This window comes from Candoia aspera, chromosome 1 (genome assembly GCF_035149785.1).
Source record: "Candoia aspera isolate rCanAsp1 chromosome 1, rCanAsp1.hap2, whole genome shotgun sequence".
Taxonomy (NCBI): Eukaryota; Metazoa; Chordata; class Lepidosauria; order Squamata; family Boidae; genus Candoia; species Candoia aspera.
In genome coordinates this window covers 89,344,776-89,366,529 of record NC_086153.1, presented here as the reverse complement: position 1 = coordinate 89,366,529, position 21,754 = coordinate 89,344,776, and the positions used below count along the sequence as shown (strand labels likewise).

The 21,754-nt window shown below is 40.4% G+C and overlaps 1 protein-coding gene across 1 annotated transcript; it reads right to left on the bottom strand.

Moving 5' to 3' along the window:
- Window positions 1–849: 849 nt before the first annotated feature.
- NMBR (neuromedin B receptor) lies at window positions 850–10,076 on the bottom strand. The gene is made up of 3 exons (XM_063294465.1): window positions 9,667–10,076; window positions 1,921–2,269; window positions 850–1,251 (listed from the first exon to the last, which is right to left on the bottom strand). Exons 1-3 carry the CDS (start codon window positions 10,074–10,076, stop codon window positions 850–852), a joined length of 1,161 nt encoding a protein of 386 aa, XP_063150535.1.
- Between the last annotated feature and the right edge of the window lie 11,678 nt (window positions 10,077–21,754).

Genomic DNA, 21,754 nt, shown 5'->3' with positions numbered 1-21,754 from the left:
CATTTTTTTCCACTGTCACTCCCAAGCTGTGAAACACCTTCTCACAGAAATTGTGCTTAGCTTTCCTGGCTGAAAAGCCAGGACTTCTGATGTCAACAAAGTCTCGTTCAACTACAAGTTAATTGCTTTATGTTCTTTGTCTGCTGCGTCTCAGTCATCTTGAACAGCCTAGAACTGAAAAGATGAAGTACAAAGCAGAAAGAAGAGATCAATATATAGGGTGTTTGCCCAGTTTGTCATTGCTGCTTAATCCCATGTACATAACCTCTTGGTGTGCCATTTGCGCCAAGGTGACCCTGATCCAGTTACAATCATGCTGCCTTGTAAACAGCTAATCAACCAGGTTGGAAGGTACTTTCCCACCCACTTCTTCTTTAGGTGTGTCAATCAATTTAAATAAAATCATTTTAAATGGGATAGCCAAGTAATGTTTTTATTTTTATCAGGCCCATCATTTAAGCTCAGCAGAGATGACATAAGGAGAGGTATGTCTGTGTTAGACTGGAAAAACAGTTTCTTGATAAAGAGATAACTGAGTCCCAGAGCTCTTAAGAATTTCATATGGCAATCATCACTTAAGTAAATCTAGACCAATTCACCTGAAGTGGCAACTGACCACGTATATCCTTCATTTATATTCAAATTTTTAAGCCAACAACCTTAGCATTTCTTCAGTGGAGAGTAAGTGAAGGATAATACCCTTCATTTCTCACAACAGTGATAAGAAGGCAATTAATAAACATCTTCCCTAGATCAAGATATGGTAATTGGTTGGCTTTTTAAAGGAACTAAGGCCGGCAGCAAGAAGAATAATTAAAACCACCTCTTACTGAGATCAGCACTGGTTAATCACAATGACATCTCTTGTTTAGGGGTATGCCCATTCAGCATGGTTGTCATAGCAATAGTGTGCCTGGCATGGTTTTCCAAGGAAGTCATTCGAATGGCTGAGGAATTGTTCAGGTAACTGGCAGGCCTTGACTGAGGATGCATCCTGCGGCAGCAAAGTTGGCTATTGAAGTGTCGCCGAAAACTCTCACTGAGGAAGTACAGGGCAAACGGGTTGACACAAGAATTGCAGAAGCTCAGCACTCGGGCCAGCAAGGTAATTACCATGTGGCCAAGGGATGGGTCAATCTTATGGTAATTAAAGGACCGGTACATGTATAGCACATGATTTGGCAGCCAGCACACAGCAAACAGCCCAACAAAAACCAGTACAATCTTGGCTAGGCGCTTTCGAGTTTCCATCTAGAGTGAACAAATAAGCAGAAATTAACAATCTGAAGTAACTGGAGCTGTTCCACCAAATAGCTGATCCAAGCATATGGATCAGCTATTCAGTTTCCTTCAGTTTTCACAATGCATTGTTCAAGTATGAACAGGACAGTTAAAAACAGGAAAACTTTTAATGCCAATTAATCCTCACATGTTTTCAGATCCTCACACACACAGGATTAGACTACACATACTACTGCAAATAATTCTGCTGACATCTTTAATTTTACCAGTGATGTCTGAAAAAGAACAGGTGGCAAAGTTCACAGAGTTTGTCCAACCACCCTAGAGAGGTCAGTGGTCTGATTTCAGTTGGAACCATTGTGCATATGGGGGAGTTAGTTACGTCCACTTGGCCTAAAATTTGTTTTTCAAAAATCCATTGGTGTGAGCAAAGTGTTTGTTTTTTTTAATTTCAGGAAAAATACATTTCCCCATCCATTTCCTGCCCTCCTACATAATGAAGGATTCCCTACTGCCCACAGAATGGACTTGATCCAGATCAGACCACATGTACTTTCTGTTGGGTTAAAAAACAACAACTGAGAAACAGAAATGTGTAATGTGAACTGAACATATTATTTCATATAACTCTCAGACTTCCTTAAAGTAAATCTCCTCACACGCATCTGGAAGACTTACCTGTTTTTTGGATTGTTCACTGTATTCTCCAGGTAGATTGTGTGCACTCTTAATTAAAGTCTTTGCAATATGGTAGTAATAAATACTAATGATGGTGAGTGGGATAAGAAGGTATACCAAAAGTATCATCACCGAATGAATCTTTGGGTGCAGATCATCCTTCAAGGGATAGCGCATACATTCTGTGAAGCTGACATTATCTGCATCGTTGATGTGTGCCACTTCAGAGAAAACTGCTTCAGGGACTGCTAGCAGGATGGAAAGTATCCAAATGGCAATTGCTTTAATACATGTCCACAGGACTGTGTTGGGTGCTTGAATATCCATTGGATTTACAATTGCCTTGTACCTAAACATGTAGAAAAGGGAAATGAACATTATTGTTCAGACAGTAGGAGGGGTTTTTGTTGAACAAAGAGAAGAATCCCACAATTCTGAGGGATGTGTTAAGACAGAAAATATACCAGATAGAGTTATCTGACTTCTGTTCAAGAGGCTAAACAGGAATAATGAATTTATTGGGGGGAGGGGGGGAGGGAGGAAGGAGGACATAATTTTTTTATTTGGAATTGTGTAGAAATATATATAGCAACTTTCTCTGACCTGGGGGAGTTACATGATTTATTCTGCTATTCATTAGCATGACTCAAAAGTATGATGACATTATACATCTTGAAGGCTGATATGACATAATTTTTGCTTCACATTTCTTACTTCCAGACCATTTCTGCCTTAAGATATAAGATCAGCTTTTGGTTTTCTTCATTATTTCTGGGCAACAAAGGAAGATCCAAAATGTTCTCTTTTTAATTGTGTTATCTACCTTACTAGAGCAATGAAAATGTCAGTGTACAGTTAAGGAACTATACCTCAAGATAGGGACAAATGCTGGGAAAAAGCAATCACTTTCAAAACCTGCCTACAAGTGCTCAGAGGCAAATGACTGACTACAGACATAACACAGGAGTATACAAGCCTTAGTCTGATCTAATCTAACAAGGCATTCTTAGTTTCTTAGCTTTGGGTAAAAAAAAATGTAGTAGTCAATGCTTTGCTATTAGCTCCAAGGTAACAGTTCCTAAAACTGGATCAGCTATCTGGAGCTGAAATGAAACAAAAATGGGAAGAAGGATAGAGAAAATTTCTGAAGCAGCTGCATTGGATCTTATGAATAACTTAAGCCTTGCAAATAATTGTCAGGATTTTATTTCACCAAACAAACAGAAAACTATCAAGGAAACAACCAGCTCTGATTAGATTTACAAAGAAAATGCACATGTAACAGGACAAGAATAACAACCAGGAGCACCTTATATTCAAAGCAGTTGACATCTAACTTTTTTCTCCTGTGCCTTCACTGGAGGTGAGATTGTGAGCAGAATGGTACCTGGGCATTGTTTACCGTTACTATCCTCCTTATCAGTGTGAGAATTCACTCTCACAAAACTACATTGCAAAAATGATATCAGATTCTGATCCTATGGTGTTACTTCCCTTTGTCATTTGATGTGTTAAGGAAAAAAAAAGATAGGTACTAGATTTAATCTGAGCCAGCCTTCAGAAGGACCCAGCATCAGAAGCAGAACTCAGAATGGATAAGATCTCTGAATGGTGGAACATAATAATAGAAGGAGCAGGTCTAGCTAATGGACTTCATAGGTATCTATGGTTCAAAGAAACAAAAGTAAAGTATTTGAAAGACGTATAATAAGACAAAGCCTATTAAACATCTGGAATCTTTTAAAAGCAAGAATAAGTCTGGCAATTTTACCACCAGCCACCAATAAAATGCTTTTTACTCTAAGGACAATTTCAGTAAAGAGAGAGAGAGAGAGAGAGAGAGAGAGAGTTATATGATTTGTTTGTTTGTTCTCCACTTGTGCTCTCAGAGAGGAAAAGCAATCAAAAATGCATGTTTGATCTTATGTTCTCTCCCTCCAACACAGCTCTCTGAATTGCATATGGATCTCAAAGAAACTTACGATCAGGTAAGGGATAAAATCCATACCATAAAAGCTATATTTTTTAATCCATTCAATCATGTCTGATTCTCGGACACTGCCTGGAAAAGTCCCTGCAGTTTTCTTGGCAAGGTGTTTTTTTTTCAGAAGTGGTTTGCCCTTGCCTTCTTCCTAGGTCTGAGAGAGACTGACTGGCCCAAGGTCACCCAGCTGGCTTCATGCCTAAGGTGGGACTAGAACTCAGGGTCTCCTAGCCTCTAGCCCAGTGCCTTGACCACTACACCAAACTGGCTCTCAAAAGCTACTTAAGTAAAAGCCATTGAAATCACTCCATCTGGATGTTCTCTTTTCATTACTTCATGAACTCTTTGCATTTGTTTCTATGCTTCTTCAAACAGCCCATAGAAAAAGTTCACAGTATTGCAGAGACAATCAACTAATTAACACAGTGAGTAGCAACACCTAAAGGACACATCAGCTGTCCCAACATCCACAAGTTTACAGACTTATTGGTACTGTGTTGTGAGAGTTAGCAAGTCCCCCATCCATAACAAGCAACAGTGTTTGCATGCATAGAATTGAGAAATGTTTCAAGATTTCTCAGGATTTGTGCCTCTATGGGTACCATTTAAAAGATCTCAGTTTGATAGAGTTGGTTGTAGTTGCAAGCATTTTCAGTGAACCAGAAATGAATAACAGAAATGAGAGAGATATTCTGATAAGTGAGATCAATGGCTACCTGGTAGAGAGTCACAGTTGGTAGTGAAAAAGATAATACCTACACAGTTTTTTCTTACAAGCACAAATAGCAGAAAAGTAATAAAAATTATGGTGGAAAGAGTTTATTTTTTAACGATTTATCCTGACAAACTTTAGCTCTCCTTGGACTATCCACTCTAGTTTCTCTCTAGATATCTGAATATGCAGTGAGAGATGAAAGAATCAGAGAGCAGTGATTAAAGAAGATAGGCATTTGATCTCGCAAAATACACCTGGCTAGGGCTGTAAACAGATACATCTTGTGTCTTGCAAGCATACACATTTCATCTGGGTTCATTCTTCAGAGGCAAGAAGAAACAAAAATATGCAAAGCATCTCAGTCTTTAGAAGGGAAGACTTTTGGGGGGTAATTTTTTACCTCCATGTTTTACTTAATCATTCCATGTGGAAACAGCATTCCTGTTTCATTTCCATTCCCAGTCCTCTTACATCTTCTACTAAAACACTTTCACTGTAGCTGTACAGTCCTGTAAAACTGTTATATAATGTGACTTCAGGCTGAAGTACAAAACCCACATATTAGAAATGTGAACGGCAAATTCATTCTCCGAGTAGGTATCACTGCACAGCCACAATGGCACCACCCATAGACTAAAGGAGCGAATCAGAAAACACTCAGGGATGCTAATGTTTGTGGAACGAAGGAGAATTGAAGGATTGTTAAGAATCAGCCCTACCCTAAAAAAAGAAAAGCCTTCAAAACCTGAAGTTATTTCTAAATGACTAGCCATTCCGTCACCAAAGTCATCTTACACTTAAAACAAAACAGGGCTTGAATAAGCTGGTCTAACATTTTAGGGTAGCAAAATATAACAGCAATCGGCATGTTTACTTGTTTGAAGGTCTGCAACACTCAATCCCAACTTGACTTTTCTGGTCAACAGACATGTCAGTCCTCATCTGCTGGTCAGAAAGAACTGCCTCATCCAGCCCCATGATGGGGAAATTTAAATCTCTTCCCCTCCCACTCACACAAGAAAAGTGCTTTGCAAGCCTCTTATGTGCCCACCAAAGTGGCATACACTTGACCTGATTGTTGTATTCAGCTATGTGCTCTTCCAATTCTGGCAGGAAAACAAAACCTGGAAGGTGGAGTCAGACACCTTCCACATAGACTCATTTGTGCAATTCACATTGTGATCCCCTTCTAGGCTGACACTCAGTGTTTATAAGTGAAAGCCCCCCATTAGCACAAAATGATGTGATCAGAGCAAGGCACAGTTGGGACCACGTACAATGATAAGTGACAAACAATAACATCTGCTGGTCATCAGAGGGCTCATTTCCTTTCAGGAGCAGCCCTATGTAGGCTTAGAGCTTAAGAATGCTAGTTGAAATCTGGAAAAGCAGATAAGCTGAAGGGAACCTCCTAGAAGAGGACAAACTTGGCTGGCTGGCTATCAAAAGGAGCATTCCTCAGTGCCACATCATAGAGCACATCCCACTTTGTAAGATTCTTCTAGGGCTATGAGTATGCTTTTATACAACAAATCTCTTCCCAATGACTTTGTTAGAAGGATTTTAATGGTTACTAAAACTGCAGCTTTCAAGCAATATGAAGCCATTTCTGGTAGTAGCCCTCCAGAATCTGATGGTTCTCCATGGTCTTTCCACTATCCATTTTTCCAAAAGCACATCTTTTTTTGGCAGGGCATTTTTGAATGAAAGGAATTTTGTAGAAAGTGATACCAACAGGCTATCTTCTTGAATAAAGAATGCATAACGGTAGCTAATCTGGAAATAGTCCAGTGAAGCTGCTAAAAAGCCTTCTGATTCAACAGACATTTGGTTTCTTTGTGGAACTCTGTGCCTTTCCGTTTCTCATTGGCACATAACATTCATATATTATTTCTAAACTAAATAAGATGATAGATAGATAGATAGATAGATAGATAGATAGATAGATAGATAGATACATCAACTTTCACTTAAATTACATTCCAAATTATCCTTTATTTACTTTGTTTACTTTATGTGGTAATCCGCTCTCCCTTATCCCTTATATTGTAAGGGATATGATATGATATGATATGATATGATATATTTACTGTCCCATTTTAGTGGATAATGTTCCACCTCTTTTTAGATGCTATAGAAAGTAATGCAGCAAACAGGATCCTCCTTTTGAAAAAAATACTGCAGAATCAGACATGGTCCTGTGAAGTTGCCATCTGTTACATAGCTAGATAGGCTTCCTTTCTGACGAATGCAGTGACAAATATTTACGACCACTCCCTCTCTCTTATATGAAATTTGTTTTCCATCTTATTATTTTTTTTTTTTTTAGTTTTCTGAAAAATTCGTTTCAAGCAGGGTCTTTCTAGCCAGGGCAATGAATGCTATGGTGAGAGACCTAGTCAAAGGATGTTTCATATTTGTCAGAAAGATCAATTTTTGTATTTAAGGTAGTAAAATTGCTCAGCTGAGTTGTTTCAAAATGCTGAATTTCTCCATAACCGTTTATTTAGACCACCAGCTTCAAAGCGGAATCAAACTAGGATGAAGAAGGAAGTGAAAGGGATGTTGGTAGCTCAAATGAACATTTTGTTCTTGAACCCCTCAGAGTCTTAAAACATCCTGCATGTATGAAATTTTGAGCACTGTGACCTAAGGGGAAACTGGGTCTAATATAAGAAAAAAATAACTCTGCCATTTTGTCACTTTTCTTCTGATAAAATAAACATTCATATAAGAGCAGGCAGCAGTGGCCTGCAGTCTGAGGGCCACTTTCTGCTGTTGTATAGAAATATCTGTGTGCCTATTAATCACATCTGTTAGAAAAGCCACAACTGTATCCCTTGTATACACATGGTAAATTCATGCAAACAGGCTATCCTATGACTGAGAAAAGGAGAGCTATGATCTTCGGTGAACTTTTATGTACACTATGAATTCAGTGGGCTTATTTCTCAGCATGCTTATATTGGCTTACCCTGTGATGTAATCATGATGCCAATCTTCATTTCTCACAAAATGAATTCACATAGAATTGAGGCATGAGTGCTGTGGCAAAACATCACATTATTAAAAAGCACCCCTGATTTTTGCAAACAGCTCTCTCTAAGATAAATAGTATGATGCCACCTGCTGAGTGTCATTTCACTTGTCATTTTTTCACACTGGTGAAATCTATTTGTCCATGTGCATTTATGAATGGATGCAAGTTTGTACGTATGTGTTCTCAATATTCTATCTGTCTCTAAGCTTGGGCCTTAGTTGGTTGCAACTTCCAATGCTTTTCTAATAATTTAGGAGCTTTCAAAGTAGGTAACCTCAAAATAAAGATGTACTTTTGTGATTTATCCTTGAGATTGTGCTAGTCTCATGTGAAGATTCAGCATGCAATGAGATTGTAAACTCAGTTTAATCCGTTTTCAAAGGGAAAACACAAAGAGGGAAGAGGGGACACGTAATTATGGCAACATTTTTTGTATTCCAATATCCTGTTAAAATTTACCTATGGACACTTCAATAGACTCTTAATGTGTCTGTTGCAGGAAGATCCTACAGGAAAGTGGCTCCACACATTCTCCAAATAAAAGCTATTGCCACTTTTTTTTTTTACTTCAACTGCAAATTGTCAAATTTCAGTAAGAGAAGAAGTAGTGCCAGCATCTTTTATCACCTCTATATGAGTGTGTACATAGGGAAAAAAAAACACCACCATGCTCTTTTGCTGATGATTTTGGTCAGAATTCTCTACTTGTTCTTAATCATGACCCTTTCCTTCTTTTTTCCCTCAACTTTGTAAAAAAGTAAAGAGCCAGTGTAGTGTAGTGGTTGAGGCACCAGGCTAGAAACTGGGAGACCATGAGTCCTAGTCCTGCCTTAGGCACAAATCCAGCTGGGTGACTTTGGGCCAGGCACTTTCTCTCAGCCCCAGGAAGGAGGCAGTGGCAAACCACTTTTGAAAAACCTTGCCAAGAAAACTGCAGGGACTTGTCCAGGCAGTCTCCGAGAATCAGACACAATTGAATGGATTTTTTTTTTTAAGTAAAACAATTAACCCTAAATGGGTAATCATTAATCATACTGTGTTTGGTTCTTTGTTCTCTGCAGCTTGACATCTCAGTTCCATAAATATTGCATGGAACTTATTTCTTCTCCTTAATTTCTGCTTACATTATGTTTATTTAGGAACAGACTGGAAGACTTGTCTTCCAGTTTAATGCATTTAAAGAGCCAAATATTTCTAGGAAGAACATAAGATCCTTCCTGAACGAGACTGATAGTTTGCCTTATTCAGATTTATGTTTACAAATGTGGCCAGCTACAGGATACACCTCTGGGAACTGCTCAGGTAGAGAACAAAGCCGAGGATGCTCCTACTTGTTCCCTGGAATTAGCATTTGGAGAAAAACTAAATCTAAACAGAGAAGTTCCATTTATCTCTCAGAGCTGATAGCCAGGATTTTCTATGAATCTCCCTAACCTCCCTTGTTAATCACTACTCAGAGTAATTCTGAGCCTATTCCTGTGTGCCTGCAGAACTCGTTTGCTGAAGTCAGTAGGATCAGATGGCAAGAACCTAAATCGATGTGCCCCTGGAGGACCATAGATCTCCTTATTTACTTGTGGGTGAGGAGGGTATATGACTATGCATGAATGGCCAGACTGACCTCTGGCAACCCAGATCAGTCCAGCAGACACCCGATTCATTTTCAGCCCTCTCAGTCTGCGTCTTCCCGTCTAAGAGGCACCGGCGCCTTTCCCAATTTCTGGTGAAGCAGAAGCTCCACCAGCAAAGCCGGTCGCTGGAACTTACTTATTTATATAAATGTATTGGCCGCCCAACTCAAACGGACTCTGTTAAAGGCAGGGGGGGGGGGGCGTCACTAACGGCATAAAAAGCAGTCGCCCAATCTTAGAGGTCGCTTGTGGGTGAGAAAGTTTGCAGTGCCTTTTCCTCTCGCGTTTGGTGGTTCTTTCCTCCCCACTGGTCCGCTGCGTTCCCCCACCCGCCTTCCCTCTCTGGAGGACCTTTCTCGGCCTCCCCTGGACTCACCTGTCGGCGCTGAGGGCCGTGAGGGTGAAGACGGAAACGCCCACGGAGGTGAGCTGGATGGCCGGGAGCAGCTTGCAGCCCACCTCGCCGAAGAGCCAGTCCTCGAGGAAGAAGCGCGAGGCGTCGAAGGGGACGCAGGTGAGCAGCAGTAGCAGGTCGCCGGCGGCCAGGCTGGAGATGAAGATGTTGGGCACGCTCCGGGCGGCGCTCCGGGCGGCGAAGATCTTCAGCAGCGTGATGTTGCCCAGCAAGCCCACGGCCATGATTAGCAGGTAGAGCAAGGGGATCACGCAGCGGACGGCAAACAGCGCCCCAGCCTGCGGCGACGGTGCTCCCGGAGCGGCCGCCTCGCTGTCGTTGCCCGCCACCGTCCCATGGAGCCAGATGGACGCTGTGGACCTCGGTGGCATGGCTCATCAGCGGCAGGGGCTCCCTCAACAACCTCTCCCGAGTCCTCGGTCAAGGAGCCCGCAGTTTTGGGGCTCACGAGCCAACCTTTCTCTCCCCAAAGTCCCCAAGCGGGAAGTAAGTCTCATCAGAGTCAAATGTCCTTTTTACTTCCCAAGAAGTGGGGCGAGCGAGGCGAGGCGCTGCTAGTCCGCTGTCTACCTCGGAAGGCGCCGAGTGTCCGCGGGGCTGTTCCGTCTTCTGCGGAGTGTAGCACTGGGACGCGAGAAGGAGCCTGGCTTGCAGCCCTCCTCCTCTTCTTCCTCTGCCTGGAACACGACTCCCTCCTGCCCAGTTCTCTTTGTCCTCCTTAGAGGGGGGCGCCTTTCCTTTAAAGGCGTGAGGGCCCGCCTCCGCAAGGAGTAGTGCGCAAGAGGCGAAGCAGGAATCTGGGCCCCTGGGCTGAGGAGGGGTGAGGAAAAGGGTTTTCCCCGCACCGGGGTCCAGGAGAATGTCTATGTACATCTTTGATTTTGAGGAGTCCCGAGTACATTTCAAAACCCTCCCTCTGAACTGTGGGACTGACATCTGTGTGAGAGTTACTCTAGATGCAAACAAGGTGGCAGCGCAGCCACCGGGCTGATCCGATGCCGGGGTTTTTATTTCTGCAACACTTTACATACATCGAGGGTCTCTTGACAGAAGATCATTGGGTCATTTATAACCTTGATGGCTGCATCCACACAGCATGCCTGAGTTGGGTTAACCTTGGTTAGGGCTTTTGTTGTGGCTTATGCGAACCCAGCCCATCCAGTTGGTTTATGGTTTAATGTGCAACCTGGAAAATGAAAGAGATGAAGTGGAACTGTCCGACGCCTTGGTGCTGAAAAGCTCGCCGAAACTCATCTCGCCTTTGTTTAGCTTCAGGGCAGAGTTTACAATCATTACTATGCTTCTTGGAAGTTACTGTCCACTGAAATAAATTATATTTGCACCCCAATCGAAAAGGTTCGTATCAAGGGAGCAGGCAATGCTATTAATTGTCTTGCAGTTTTGCAATCTTTGGGATCTTGGATATAGTATTTAAGTGATTGTAAAAAAAAAAATTCCCTGATTTTGCCAGCTATGAAACAAACAACTTAAAACAGGTATTTGCAGATATCTGTGTCTCTTTCTGCTTAAAATATTGTATATATCTGTGCATTTAAATAAGTAAATGCAAGAGTAGATTAATAGGTACCGCTTCGGCGGGCAGGTAACGGCGTTCCGTGTAGTCATGCCGGCCACAGAAGTGTCTACGGACAAACGCCGGCTCTTCGGCTTTGAAACGGAGATGAGCACTGCCCCCTAGAGTTGGACACGACTGGACTTAATGTCAAGGGAAACCTTTACCTTTACCTAAGAGAGGGATAGAGCACTACATCTAGTGTAATGAAAGATATGCATTGTTGATTCCCATAGGTTTAGTCTATAGTTTTTTTCAGAATAGCATAATGCCATCTCTGTCTTTCTGTTGTTCCCCAGTGTGAGCTCAACATCCTTTAGTTGGCAGAGCACTATACCAGCATGAGATTTGCTATCACTGGTGCCAATCCCTATCCTGCACCTACTGCCTCTGTTTCAAGTCACGGCAGTCATTTGATTTCCCTCCAGTGATGACAGTGGGCGACAATGGCCACCCTTGCATGGTGTTAGAATAAAGGGGAAGATATGACTTTAATAGCAGTACAGTTAATGATAACTAAAAGCCTGTCTCACTCATGGTCAGAAGCTGAGATGAAGGCAATGTCATGGGGACAGAGGAGAAAAAAAAGATATTATCAGGGCATGTTTGTGCTATGGTTATCTGCAAGTAAGAAAAGGGTTTCTTTCTCTGTCTCTTTCTCCCTCTTGAGTGAAATAGAGAAGGAAAAGAGGAACGGACTGTGCATCTTAGAAGTTAATGGGCAAACCCCAGCATTTTTATTCACAAGCTCCCCTCTTTCCATGGGGGCTCTCTTCTGGTATTTGTGCCTTGGCCTGCAGCCTAAATGACTTATAACTAGATTATATCACACAGTTCAAATGCACTCTACACTGATGGGCCATTTTGATCTTATTGCAAAGAGCCCTGGAAGAATGACTATTATCAGAAAGGCAGGCTACAGAAAGAAGACACAACAGGTAGGATCAACTGTCCAGCCTGGAATAATGAAAAAGGGAAAAGTAGAATGCTCTGATGTGGATTGCATTCCCTGGCCCACATGCAGATGCCTTTTGTGCTCCCCCAGATCCGGACAACAATATTGCTCTGGAAGCAAGTTCCTCAAATTCATTATTTACCTTCATGGTGCAGTAAGTTGTATTCAAGAGCAAAGCAACTGTGTGGCAAAGTCCTTCAGAACTGGCTAACTTGCACTTTTCTTTTGAAGAGCTTTAAAATAGTTGACCTTTTTACCAGCAATGACATCCTCTGTGCAACTAGGTTGGAATTCTTTAAGCAAAAGAAGAAAGGAGGTCCAAGGGTCTCAGAGGATCTGAATAGAGGTTCTCCTTTTCCAACCTGTTGCTCTCCAGAACTACAATTCCTATCATTCATTCATTCATTCATTCATTCATTCATTCATTCATTTGATTTCTATCATGCTTCGGACAATATAGACTTTGGATTACATTTAGGGAGAAGACCACTTCCTGGAAAGCATGTTCCTCAGCAATGAAGGTCAACATAGATGGGCACAGGAGAACCTTCAGGTGTTAACTTTCTATCTGTTGTACTGAAGGCAATTAAAGATCTAGAAGCTCTGGCATTAATTTTTCTTTAAAGAAAAAAAGTAACCCACAGATATAAAATTGCCTTGACAAACCCTCTTGACAGATGATCCAGTCTATTAAACTGGAAGGCTTAAGTGAGCCATTCAGCACTTCTGAGGACAATGTGGCCCGAAGTACACAAGTATGGCCATCCAGAGAGAATAAAGAGAATTATGTTGAGATGGAAAGAAAAATATAGCAGAATATGGCATGGACAGGAAAATCACTTAATATGTAATCCCACATTAAGTTGCTAAGTAATGCAAAATACAGGGAACATGTGCCTATATTGAAAGATCTGCACTTGCAGTCAAGTGTTTAGTCACAACAATTCAGGATGTTGGTACTGACCTTCAAAGCTCTAAATGGCTTTAAGCCTGGCTGTCTATGGAATATCTCTTCTGGTACAAACCTGCCTATTTTTTAAGATCTGCAGGAGAAGGCCTTCTGCAGTTGTGTTCCCCTGTCCTGTTATCAGGAACTTGTTTTTCTGGCACATACTGTATCCTTCTGCATTGCTCCCAGGCTACAAAATACACTCTCTCATTGTCCCCCTACACCTTTGCATTTAGAAAATTAGTAAAGATTTGTCTCTCCAGGCCTTTAATATATTAATGTTTGCATTTCTTCTAATTTAAATTTTTAACTTTTGAAATGTTATTCTATGGTTGTTGTTTTCTAATTTTGTTAGCTACCTTGAGTACTGTCCTGACCAGCAGGAACCACACTGAGACGAGGAATAAGTCTCTAGTGTTTTATTGCTGCTACAGTGGACAGAAAATCCTACCCAACTGAATAAGCGTGGGAAAACCCAGACAGATAAACCCCCAAAAGTCAAGGTGGGTCTGTTCTGTGTCTCTTTGAATGACAGCTCAAACTCTCTAAACTACGCATGCGTTTTCCCCCCTGGATAGGGGCCCCCTCCTGCTCACCATCAGTGCTCATGACAGTACTTACAAACAAACAAAAGCATCCTTTTATTCAGCACTGAACCTATCACTCTTATCGTAATATTTACCTCTCAGACTTTCTGAGATTAAATTTTTGGAGATGCAACATTCCTGGATGCTCATCAGTCCAGAAGGAAGATTATAAAAGAAAGAAAATGAAGCTGGATTAGGAAATTTTGAAGTTATAATGGAAGGTACTTGGAATTTCTGCCTTATTTCAAAAGCAGCTGAGACATTTTCACACCTGTTCTGTGTGTCTTCAGACTCACTGCTTTTTTTTTTTTAACCTTCTGTTTCAGCATGCCAACTTCCCATTTAATTTCCTTTCAATATTCTTTAAGGCAGATAGGGCAAGGTATCTTTATACAGCACTGGTGGTTATGGAACAATTGTGGGCTGGAATCAATTACATCATTTGTTTTGTTTTGTTTTGTTATTTTTATTTTTGTTGGATTTTGTGTTTGGTTTCAATCTTATGTTAGCTACCCAGAGTTGAAATGTGTGAGTCAGGCAGCCACATCAATTGATTAAATAATTAAATGAATAAAATACCTGGCAAGTGCCAAGGAAGGGGTCTGCAGGTACATGGCATCATATTTAGAAGCTCAGGTTTAGGCTTTTTTAAAAAAATGTTTACATTGCCAGAAGACTTCTTATATTCTCTTTTAAGGACTAAGATGGCTGCTTCTGTGGAAATTCATCCAACCGTCATTCATTCATTAAGGTTTACATCCCATCTTTCCTACAGGATTCTGAGGCAGAAGCCACATAATTCCTTCTTCCATTTTCTTCCCCACAATAGCAATTGTGTGATGTAGATTGGGCTGAGAAAGAGAATGATTGGCCAAATTCACCCAGTGAGCTTTCATTATTAAGACCAGAAGTAGTATCTCCAACATTTTAATGACCACACCACACTGGCACACACGGCTTGGATTAACATTCTGCCTTGGGGTAGGATAAGAAAACAGTTTTCTGGGGAGGCATTTGACCAACCTTCCCGCTATCTCCCCCTTCAGTACAACCTATCCCTTGCTCACAAACCATCTCAGATGAGCTGGGATTTATCAGATTTAAGTAACATTGGTATTACCAGATTTTGATTATTGACTACAATCATTCACTGAACCATAAAGACACAATGATCACAAGATAGGGTTTACTCCCAAACATTGTCAGCTATCTAGTATTAAATCTTCATACAGTCACAGGTTATTACACCTGAATTATCCAGGATAACTAATCTCAGAGATAAAAGTAAACTCTGAATTACTACTGCCCAATACTAGTATGGCAACTACTGACAATCACAATGATTCTCCCATCAAGTCAGTGTCAACTCTTAGCAACCACATGGACAGATTTTCTCCAGGATGAGCTGTCCCCAACCTGGTCCTTCAGGTCTTCCAATAGTGAAGCTATCACTGCTGAAATTGAATCCTTCCATCTTGCAGCTGGTCATTCTCTTCTCTTTCCTCCCTCCTTTCCCAGCACTGTAGCCTTCTTAAGAGAGCTGGGTGTGAACACATGTGAAGACATGTGTTCAGGTATGATAATTTGAGCCTGGTCATTTTTGCCTGGATTGATTTATTCTGTGACCCATTTCTTTGTTTTTTTGACTATTCATGATATTCTTTGTGACTTCATGGACCAGCCCACGCCAGAGCTTCCTGTCGGTCGTCAACACCCCCAGCTCCCCCAGGGACAAATCCATCCATTGGTAGCTGATCCTAAAAAGCAGAAGCTATCCACCACTTCAATATCTTCACTGTCAGTTCTAAGGCTGGCTGATGCACCTGTTGTCATTAATTTGGTCTTCTTTATACTTAATTGTAGTCCTGTGTTTTCACTGTGCTCCTTGACTTTCATTACTAGACTTCCAGATCATTTGTATTTTCAGCATCGTCAGCATAGCACAGGTTACCGATGTTTCTTCCTCCAATTTTACAACTATATTCTTCTTCCAATTCAGCCTCCCTCAACAAATATTCAACATATAAATAGAATAAATAAGAGGAATTTATACAGCCTTGCCTCACTCTTTTGTTGACCTGGAACCAGTCTGGTTTGCCATATTCTGCTATGCCTGTGGCTTACTACCTCTGTATAGGTTTCACAAGAGGACAATGAGATGTTCTGGGATTCCCAGCTTCCAAAGGACATTCCACAGCTTGACATGGTCAACACAATTGAAGGCCATTCTATAATTAATGAAGCACATCTTAGCTTCTTTTTGGTACTACACTTGATCTTAGCCGCCTGTACTTAAGCCAGGCTGTCTATAGAATCCTAGGCTTTACAGCCCTACATACTTACCCATCAGCACCTCGCTGGTGTTAAGACAGGTATGTCTATTCCCAGGCTCATAAACATTTTAAGTAGTGAAATCTGAATCAGCTATTTTTATCCCCCAACATTTTAACTCTAAATTTTAACCTTTAAATGTTAATCTCTATTTTCTAATTAGACTAGACTCTTCTCTAGTCTTCCCCATTGCAGTTGTAGTTTTTTCTTTTTTTTCTTTTTCTTTTTTGTATGTATACCAGTATTGGAGCACAACAATAAAATCGTTGATTTGATTTGACTTCTTTTTGGTATTTTTCTGAGTTATCTATCATGAATCAAAAATAATATATTGTGTTCCTCAGCCTTTTCTAAAGCAAGCTTAAATATATGGTTCTAATCTGCACTGGATGATGCTAAGCATTATTTTGCTAGCATGTGAAATTAAGGAAATTGTATGATGGTTTACATACTCTCTTACGTCTCCTTTCTTTGGTATTCATATGCAGACTGAACTCTTCCCATCTGTTGGCCACTGTGCTGTTCTCCAGATTTGCTGACATAGTTCATAAATTCTTGTAGACTTCTGACTTGGTAAAGACCAAAGTGCTGATCTGATTTCGTAGAATTTTTTTTATGAGATGCTGGAGTATCATCTTTTTGTTTTAATTGCCCACTTATTTAAGGGGTTGATAGCAGCAATAGATGAGAGAGGCATATTCAAAATCAATGTATTTAATTATACAGTGAAGAAAGTTGAGTTGATGTCCTTAAAACATCATTAAGATTGACTGTATAAAATGATTATGCACCAAGCAAAAAGTTGGCAGGGGAATTTCAAACATCTAGTGAGAAATGCTGAGGAAAGCCAAGGACACATAGAAAGTACCAAGAGTCAGTGGTGCCATTGTTTCACTGTTACTGTTCTCCACTTCTGTTTTTTAATGGAAAAAGAAGGACCACACGTTTGGTTCAAAGGCTAGGTTCACCCAACACCAAGCCATAATATGGTTTGCTGAGTTTGGGGTTAGTGTATTGTGTGAACTCAGTCACTGTGATTTCTAATATGTAATATGTACAATATAAAGCCAGACAATTGTGATTTATTAATTAAATCAAGGATGAAACAAGCCATACCTTAGTACAAACTGTAAATCTAATCAAAATCAGGTTCTGTAACCCATTAGGACTGTTTTTGGATCTTAAAGATGTAGACACAGGCATCCATAGCTAGCCATGATAGAAAAAATGATGCTATGATGCAAACCCAGCCCTTTTGTACATGTGCCCCAACCTTAAATGCAAGCATGTAAGTCAAGAGATTTGCACTGTGATGTTATGATGCTAGTTTTATCACTCCCCCTCCCCCCTCCAGATTTATGTAGACACTAGATATTGTTACTGTGTGGTGAAAAAAAATCACTTGTACCCTTCCAAGTGCAAGCCCACTAATACATACATACACAGGCACAACACAAATTTGGAATGTGGAATCAGAAACAAAGCTTTGTTTCTACCACTAATAGGAAATAATCAATGTACTTTCTGTTTCTTCTGCCATATCACCCAAAGCACAGAGCACCTTAAGAAAAAAAGGTGGAAGTCCATGCTAACGCTTCCAGTTGCACATATTTTCTTGAATTATCCAGCTTTCTATTAATGGCTTGGGCAGGGGGAGTTTTTGATGTGACATTATTTTCTTTTTTCACCAATAATGAATTTTACACTTACTAGTTAATCACTACTTACATATTTTTTTATTGAAAATACTTTTTCAGTGACTTGTGAAACATCAGTCACTTACTGAAGCCAAAATGACTGGATTGCCACTGGCTTATTTATTACAGCAGCCCAGTCAGAATACTTCCAAGGCAGGTAGTTTATCTTCTGTAAGGAAAAAAAATCTTCCTCCCTCTTTCTCTGCATTAGAATCTCCTTCTGTTGTTTTTATCTGGAATGCCAAGCAGCTCTTTTTAATTCCTGCCTTGATTCTTGGTTGATGTGTTGAAACTGCTGTTAGATTCCTGTTTATTGTTGTAAATTCATTGTTCATAAAGAGCATTGCTATGGAATCACCAGCACAGAGACCATTTCTGAACTGAAAATATCTAGAAGAGAGATAAACTGCTTCTTGCTGCATTAGACTGCAGAAGCTCATTTATGTTGCTTTAACACTTCTGCAGCTTTTGTGAGCCTTTTATAGTTTTATGCTGAACTTTCATTCTACACAAACAAGTGATTGAGGCACAGGGGCATCGGCAGGGTGGACTGAAGTGTCAAAACAGCAAGCGCAACCTGATGATCAAAACCTTGCTCCTTTTTAACTTGTGTTGCATGGATGTAAACAGGGCCCTTCTTCTGACGAATTGCCAACTTCTTGTGAAGAAGGAACAGAATCACCCTTATTACAGTATTTGTTATCATAAAAGAGAGCATGTTCTCCCCTCCCCCATGGAGTATGTTTTAGAACCCCTTTTGTATAATTGCAATTGGTACTATGGTTCCCGCTTTTCAAGTATGAGTTCAATAATGTATCAGCTACCTAAAAGGGTAAGGGTCTTCCAGACAGGTTTCAATCCCAGCCACATCTTTGGTCAAATACACAATTGAGTGGCAGTATTAACCAACCTGGTCTGATCTCCAAAAAATAAACAGGATTGGCCCTGGTTAGCACTTGGATGGGAGAACACTAGGAAATCCTGGGGCTGGAAACTATGTCCACATTGTTGCCAAGAAAACTACATGGGTGTTGCATTGGATGTAGAACCTATTTAAAAGAGAAAGATGAAGGTGAAAGGTCCCCTGTGCATGCACCGAGTCATGTCTGACCCTTTGGGGGGACGCTGCTTTCGTGACGTTTTCTTGGCAGACTATAGAGCGGGGTGGTTTGCCATTACCTTCCCCAGTCGTCACCTTTGCCTTTAATACTCAGTCCCTGTTCTTGATGATGATGTTGCCTTATTATTCCTAAACTGAAATGGAAGGGATGGAGCATCAGGAAAAGTCAGTCGCAGTGGAACAACAACCAGGAAGCAGAATGGGGCTCCCAAACAACATCACACCATAATGATGAGTGTGGATTTTGTTACATTGGCTTCTGCTGGCAGCTGGGAAGCATGTTTTATGTGCTGAATTGCGAGCTCATCCCCTGTACCACTGCATAACCAGAACATAATGGGTTATGTATCTATTTATTAATAGCATGTATTATTCATTTTACATTATAACTGTAATCATCCCAAAGCAAGGGATGCGGATATGCTTCTGCTCAGACAGCAGAAGAGTTCATTATTCTTGCCCGCCACCCCAAACTTCCAAGCTCCTCAGATCCATTCCAAAAAGTTTCCTAACTCTCTAGAACAGGTTTCAAGCATGTCAGGAACACAGAAACTAATCTGCCAATGTATCAGTTCTAGTTCTGGACAGAGACAGAGACAGAGACAGAGACAGACAGATAATTAAAATGTGCTGCTTTAAACTGTTGAAGCAAATGTTTTAGACAACATTTTAAACATTCCTAGTAGTTTGGAATATAAGAAACGTAACATAGCTGTAAGCTATCATCATCATCACTACCACCATCACCACCATCTAAACTATTTCGCCTACCCACTCCAGAAGACTCTAGGTGGCATCACTTTAGCATGATTTAATAATTACGTTCCAAAGCACTCAACTTAATGATTTCTTATTTAAAGTATAAGAAATTATTTGCAGGATACAAAAGTAAGAACATCAAACTAGTACAGCAATATATCATGCATAGTCTGCAGTCAGATAGACAAAATTTAATATTCTTATGCCTTTTTCTCCTACTTGTGTGTGCACTAGGGTTGAAGTTGGTCTTTTGGGGGCAGGAGGAATGGTTTCTACTTGTCCCTTGTTATGGATGGACTCAGTTACAGTGGCAATGAGTGCACCATTGGGAGACTTGAAAGAACAGATTAGGGATAGATTGTCATGGAGAAAATATGTGGTCACTAGGAATTGATGTTGATGGCACATAATCAATCAATCAATCAATCAATCAGAATGGCAGGATTGGTGGAGATGAGAGCTGAGCTCAGAATTGGAGGCAGAAAGACAAACAATTTGATTACAGGGAGATAAAAGCACATTGTTAGCTAAAAATAAAGAAGACATAGGACAGCTAATTAAGGAAGTAAGAAAATGGAAACTGAAAAATCCAAGATAATTTTAACTCTTAAAAATACAAAGGTAATGTGAACTTAAAATAGATGGCAAAACAGTGAAAGTCATAGACATTTTCATATTCTTGGGCTCAAGATTAGATGAAGATGAACAATGTGCTGCAGAAGATAAAGATTAATCCTAGGAAGAAAGACAATGATAAATTTAAAGAAAAACATGAAGGATAAAGGTATTTCAATGATAATAAAGAATAACTGAATTAGTGATATTTCCAGATGTAATGTACAGTTGTCAAAGATGGACAGAGTGAAAGAAAGAAGATGAACATTTTCAAAAATACTATGGATGCAAATAAAAGCTTCTATTTTCTTCAGGCAATTAAGCAGAAACTCCAAACTTAAGATGCATAATGTCAGTCAGTGACAGAGGGAAGAAGAAAAAGCGGAAGATGAATAAATTGGGAGGTGGAATTAAAATGATTCTTGGACAAGCTAAGAGTTATTATTAAAGAAAGATCAAGACAGTGAACACTATCCAATGCCAGAAGTCAAACCCACTAACTGTAATGCATTGCCAGTATACGCATTCTTCCCAAATCTTGTCTCTTTAAGTTCTACTTAAGGATAGGCAAAAGTCTACCTAGTCCACATCCTCCATCACTGTGGTTTCCTTCTCATTTATATTTTAGAGCACCAGGGACATCCATTGGGGGGTGTCAAAAAAGTCAAGATGGCAGCTGCATCTGTATAATCAAAGCCCTGACCAGGTTTCAAATGCATCACATGTATGACACACAAAAAAGGGTGGGGCTTAATTTGTGTAATCACAGCTGCCATCTTGACATATTTACCTCCAGTCCCCTGAGGTTAGACTTGAGTTTTACATCCCTACTCTGACAGCAATCACCTTTAAAGAGAAATGGGGGGTGATGTTCATTTAGAATGGCAGAAAAAAAGTCAGTTATTATAACTATATAGACTTTCCAGTGTGCTAACAGGCAGCTTAGTTTTAATGAATGGAAGAGCAGTAAATATCAAGGTGATTAAAATAATGCCTAATGAAAATTGATGAGAGCCTTGACACTCACCTTTTTACTCCTGAGAAGTGCTTGCAAGCAGCCCTTCTTTTTTTCTGCTCAGAGGGACAAATATGAAACATTTAAAAAATGGCAGTTGAAATGCCAACCCCCTTCTGAACGTTTGTATTAATGTTACAGTACTACGAAACAAAGCATTTCTGTTAACTACAGCAGTGTTTCCCAACCTCAATCTCAGCAACTTCTCAACCTGAGCAACCTGGGGAATTTTGGGAGTTGAAGTCCACACATCTTGAAGTGCTGCGGTTGAGAAACACTGATACAGACCAATTTTGCTGTCCTTGCGAAACACAGAAATTCTTGCCAGAAAGAGACTGCCTGCCTACCAAGAAAATTTTCTTTCAGATGTTTTTCTTTTGTGTCTGTCTTGCAACAATGCTCACTGAGATCCAATAACTTAACTAATAAATTTGCCCCCCATGGAAAC

Bases quoted from the DNA above. Each gene is read 5' to 3' on its own strand.
- NMBR (XM_063294465.1), bottom strand. From the start codon at position 10,076: ATGCCACCGAGGTCCACAGCGTCCATCTGGCTCCATGGGACGGTGGCG. The intron at 2,270-9,666 runs GTGAGTCCAGGG...CTACATGTTTAG, and splicing joins ACGGCCCTCAGCGCCGACAG to GTACAAGGCAATTGTAAATC. The intron at 1,252-1,920 runs GTAAGTCTTCCA...TGTTCACTCTAG, and splicing joins GTGAACAATCCAAAAAACAG to ATGGAAACTCGAAAGCGCCT.